At 42.9% G+C, this 5,474-nt stretch overlaps 2 protein-coding genes across 2 annotated transcripts; both read right to left on the minus strand.

The window, feature by feature from the left end:
- Window positions 1–1,731: 1,731 nt before the first annotated feature.
- Window positions 1,732–3,204, minus strand: LOC121784110 (anthocyanidin 3-O-glucoside 6''-O-acyltransferase-like). Its single transcript, XM_042182290.1, has 2 exons — window positions 3,133–3,204; window positions 1,732–2,576 (listed from the first exon to the last, which is right to left on the minus strand). The coding sequence occupies exons 1-2, from the start codon at window positions 3,202–3,204 to the stop codon at window positions 1,791–1,793; spliced, it is 858 nt and encodes a 285-aa protein (XP_042038224.1). The 3' UTR covers window positions 1,732–1,790.
- Window positions 3,205–3,208: 4 nt separating this feature from the next.
- LOC121784111 (uncharacterized mitochondrial protein AtMg00810-like) lies at window positions 3,209–4,411 on the minus strand. Its single transcript, XM_042182291.1, has one exon. The coding sequence runs from the start codon at window positions 4,409–4,411 to the stop codon at window positions 3,209–3,211; it is 1,203 nt and encodes a 400-aa protein (XP_042038225.1).
- Between the last annotated feature and the right edge of the window lie 1,063 nt (window positions 4,412–5,474).

Raw genomic sequence — 5,474 nt, forward strand, 5'->3', positions numbered from 1 at the left:
TGTAAAACATAGTTTGGGCGAACTGATTGAATGATTTGTGTTTAATTTCTATACATACCTTCCTATGATCTTCATTTATGGTTCAATTCTGTTTTATTTGTAATGTGTTTTTAGTTTAGGATTTGACAAAGAAAACATAAACATAGAAAAATTAAATTTGATTCATATAGAAAATAATTTGATAGTGAAATTGCATAAATATCCTTATATTTTGATCGTAGATGTTAAATGAAAATATAGGTTAGTAGAATATGAATTCTATTTATTAATTTTTTTTTAAAAAATAGAGGGCAATCCGATTTTCATGACTAAGAGCATCCGTAGCGATGCTCGCTCGCAATCCGATTTTCATGACTAAGAGCATCCGTAGCGGTTAGAACTACGAATGGTTCGGCTCACAACCATTTCCTAGTCCGAAAACGCAATTTTCGGCCCCTCCTCAAACCAAAGGTTCTCAAGTTCCGGGTGGCTACCGGCCTTACCCGGTGGACGACCAAGATGCACTCGATGGGCGATACGGGTGGGCACCCGAACCTAGATCGGGAGCGAGCGGCGGCGGCGGCGGCTCTCAAACTCCTCCTCTTCCTACTCCTACTCCTACTCCTCGTGGTGTTCGCACCCCGTACACTCCGGCGGAGATGGATCAATTATTCAAAGCCTATTTGATTATCTCAGAAGATCCGGAGATAGGCACAAACCAAAGCGGGGATAGGTTTTGGTGGCGCGCCTCTTGCCGGTACAATAAAAACCGCCCGGCAGGAACCATCGAGCGCAATGAGAGTATGGTGCTCAATGCCATATTCAGAGCCAACGAAGAAATCCAAAAGTTCCAAGGGTATTACCTCCAGGAAGAGCGGTCGGCGGGGAGCGGTAGGAGCGAGCTCGACATCATCAGTGCCGCCTTGGCGACCTACCAATCCATAAATTACAAACCGTTCAAGTGCCTCAGCGCTTGGCAGGAGGTGCGTGTGCATCCGAAGTATATGGGAGACGTATCATCCTCCTCCAGCTCCTCCAGCAAACGGTCGCGGTCGGTATCCCTATCCGACGCCGGCGAGGATGAGGTGGCTAGCCAGCTCGTCGGAGCTAATTTGGGTAGCTCCGACGCCGGCCCGAGCAGTTCCCAAAGCCGGCCGCAAGGAAGAAAGAAGGCGATGACCAACCGCCGTCGCGCCGCGACTCCGTTCGCCCCCCATCCCGCTCCCTTTGTGCCACCTTGACCCCCACCAACTCGTTGTGGACCCTTTTGGCCCAACTCAATTTGGCCGATAGGTCAAATATGACCCCCGAGCAACTTGATTCACATTTGGCAATGATACGGGGTCTCCGAAGAACATTGGGGATAAGACCAAAGGAATAGTCTTCCACTGGGGTATTTTTTAGCCTTTAATTATGTATTTTTTATTTTTTAGGATTTTAATTATGTAATTTTAAATTTTAGTATTTTAATTATGTAATTTTTAATTTTGTTGTAATTTGTACTAGTATTTCGGATATTTTTAATGCATTTAATATTGTGGAAATGTTTATATTTAAATTAAATAATAGAATGGTGGGACCCTTGAGCATGTCCTTGCTGAAGAGCATGAATGTGAGTGTTGTGGTCTTGCCTAAGAACAGAGAGTAAAAGAGTAATAAAAGTAGGTCGGGCCCATATCCGTACTCTTAGGCAAGAGCACATGGATGCTCTAACGGTAAAAAATTACAGATAAGATTTATTGAATAAGATGATGATAGATAGTGAAGTAATTCTATTCGACTCCAATACACAATCAAATAAAAACACATTACTAATCAGAAGCAAGCTTAGCAATATAAGCATCAAAAGCCTTCATAACGTGGTTAGGCAAAGACAAACAAACCTCAAATCCTCCTTCAAAATCCCTCGCTTTACAAAGCGTCATCGCGTATTTCTCCCCATCAACCGAGAATATCTCCTGCTTCCTCGCCTTGCCCCACCCGAAATCCGCCCCGTATAGGTCCAGTCGGGTCGCCCCCGCTACCGAGAAGAACGACTTCTGCAGTGCTTCCCGAATCTCCCCTGACCACTTCTCCACACTTTCCAGAATCTTCTTATCGCTCGTCCTCTTCTCTATCGCCTCCGCCGCCACCTTCGCCGCCGCGAACAGCCCCTCCTCTCCGGCCAGCTCCCGCCGCCCGATCCTCGGCAGCGCGAAGGACAGGCAGTTTCCGAAGTAGTTCCCCGGCACCGCCGGATCCAAACGCGGCCGTAGATCGATCGGAATCAGGAAAAATGCGTCGCCGTCGTCGTTTTCGTTGTCTGCTGAAGCAGATCTGAGTGATTTCGCTAAAGTAGACCAGATGTAAGCTGCGATCGCAACGAAAGATGAGAGACGAGTTGTATTCGGAAGTTTCTCCTGAATCGAGCTCTTCAGGTTTTGAATCTCCGATTGGGTGAAACTGTAGGTCGATCGAATGCGATTCGTCGGCAAGGAAGGGTGGCGCGATTGCAGCGGCATTCTCTGAGAGTTTTTCCAGTAAAGCGAGTCCAATTTCGGAGGGTAATTGATCAATGATCGGTCAAAAACCGGCAGAGATTTGTAGAATTTGTAAATCTAAACATATATCAAATCAATTATCAATATAGAGAAGATAGAAAAGATATTTTTTATTGATCAAAATATATGAAAAATTACAGAGAAAGGAAGCTAGCTATTTATTTATACTATGACTCATTGAGCTAAGATGTAGCTACGGTGCACGCTGGTGCATGAGGATGATCACATACGATCATCTCTCGATTAACTAACTACCAACTAACTAACTAACTATCAGCTCATAACTGAACTCCTCCTTATTTCTTCGAAACTTCTTCACTTCATTGTCTTCATGCAGTGAGTCTTTTATTCACTTTCAACCCCCCTTCAAGATGGACAATATAAACTCTTAAAGTTCATCTTGTCTAATACCCCTTGAAAAGCAACAACTCTCAAAGGTTTGGTAAACATGTCAGCTAGCTGCAAAGTATTCCGAATATGCATAGGCTTGATAATCCCATCCAAGTACTTCTCTCTCACTGTATGACAATCTATTTCAATGTGTTTTGTACATTCATGGAAGACTAGAACAAATATGAACTGCAGCTTGGTTATCACAATATAGAGGAACAACCTTTTTTGTTTTTATTCCAAAATCTGCCAGAATAGTAGAAGCCCACACAACTTTACAACAAGCTTGAGCCATTGCTCTATATTAAGCTTCTGTTGAGGATCTTGATATAGTATGCTGATTCTTGGCTCTCCATGATATCAAAGAAGTTCCCAGAAACAAACAATATGATATCAAAGAAGTTCCCAGAAACAAACAATATGATATCAAAGAAGCTCTCCATGATATCAATGTGTTTTGTACGTTCATGGAAGACTGGATTAGAACAAATATGAACTGCAGCTTGGTTATCACAATATAGAGGAACAGCCTTTTCTGTTTTTATTCCAAAATCTGCCAGAATAGTAGAAGCCCACACAACTTCACAACAAGCTTGAGCCATTGCTCTATATTCAGCTTCTGCTGAGGATCTTGATATAATATGTTGTTTCTTGGCTTTCCATGATATCAAAGAAGTTCCCAGAAACAAACAATATCCTGTCATTGATCTTCTAGTGTCTGGGCAAGCTGCCCAATCAGCATCTAAGAATATGCTCAAGGAAGGCTCTGATTTTCTGGAGTAAAACAATCCATGTCCTGGTGTCCCTTTCACATATCTCAGTATTTTCTCAGATGGTATCCAATGTTCTTCACAAGGTTTAGAAACATATTGACTAAGCTTATAAACAACAAACGTTATATCTGGTCTTGTGATGCACAAATATAGAAGTCTCCCAATTAATCTTCTATATTTTGAAGACTCTTTCATTACTTCTCCTGCATCTTGTCCCAGTTGCTTTGAGGGATCCATATGGACTGAAGATGGCTTGCAGCCTAGCAAACCAGCATCTCTCAATAAATCCATAGCATATTTTCTCTGAGATACAAGAATGCCATCTTTGCTTCTAGCAATTTCCAATCCCAGAAAATATTTAGGAGTGCCTAAGTCTTTGAACTTAAAATGCTGAGCCAAGAATCCCTTGAAACTTTCAATCTTCTTTCTGTCATTCGTGGCTACCAAGATATCATCTACATAGACTACTATACCAAAGAATCCTGCACTATCTTTCTTAAAGAAGAATGAATGGTCTGAGGCTGATCGTTGAAGCCCAAATCCACTCAAAGTTTCAGATAGCTTTAAGTACCAATGAGGCTTGGAACAAGGGAATTCGTAGAAGAGAAGCTGGAGCATGGGGTGGAAATGCAGCCAGTTGATGTCGAAGAATGTGAGCGGCAGCGTTTGATCCGGCGCCGCTCCCGGCGGCGGCGCGACACCGCAGCTTTCGAGCACGGTGGTGGTCATGGCGGTGGGGTTTTAGTTGTACATTGATGGGTTTTGCTGTGTGTTATTTAAAGTAGACTAGTGTTTCTAGTTCTACTCACCGTTCTCAAATGTTTTGACGACTGACGAGCGGCGCGTGCGTGGCTTTGAATTTTGGGTAACTATAACTATGTAGAATTCTGGTGGGTGCAATTCATAATAGTTGTGTTTCTACTCACCATTGTCAAATGTTTTAGACTTAATAATAGTTGTGTTTCTACTCACCATTGTCAAATGTTTTAGACTTAATGTTGCTTGATTAATCCGTTAAGTTTTCATATTAAGAATACTAGATGCAAAAGGAAGTCTAAAAAAGCGGTCCACTCGATTTGAACAACGCCAAACTAGCGGTCTGATAGAATCATCTAGAGAAAATTAGCGGGACACTGACTTCGCAAGGCTCTAACCCAACGGTTCGATGGAATTTGTCCGTAAGAGCATTCACAGTGATGCGGATGTCCCAACGGACTTCTCAAAAACACCTCCTGCCAAGTCATAAGGATCTCCCACTGCACTGCCACGTCATAAGGACATCCCACTGCACAATGACGGACATCCCCAATGACATCCCGGCGGACCTCCACAATACTAAAAATTCACAAATATATAATTTACGGAATTAAAATTTCGACACGAATACGAGGAAAATGCAACGATTTTATTTAAATAGTAAAAAAAACATACATAGTTTAAAAAAATTAAAAAATGGCACGTCCGTCGTGGCACTGCAATGGCGGACGTCACGACGGACGTCTTCGGAAAGCCGCGAATCTGCGGTGTCCACAGCCGACGTCCGCGTCCGCTCCTCGCGCGCATAATGGCGGACGTTCGGTACGCCGATCCGACGTCCGCCAAGACGTCCTCCGTTGCCGATGCTCTATAGCAAGATTTTCTCTTGATTTTGCCTTTTGAAACTTGGTCTCTTCCCAACTATAAATATGCGCCCAAAACTTGATTTTTTTCACGTGCCAGAGCAACTTGAAAATTTTCCCACATTCTACACGATTCATAATTCATATATGAGATCAATCAAGTAAAGCAATGC

This window comes from Salvia splendens, chromosome 21, assembly GCF_004379255.2.
Source record: "Salvia splendens isolate huo1 chromosome 21, SspV2, whole genome shotgun sequence".
Lineage (NCBI taxonomy): Eukaryota > Viridiplantae > Streptophyta > Magnoliopsida > Lamiales > Lamiaceae > Salvia > Salvia splendens.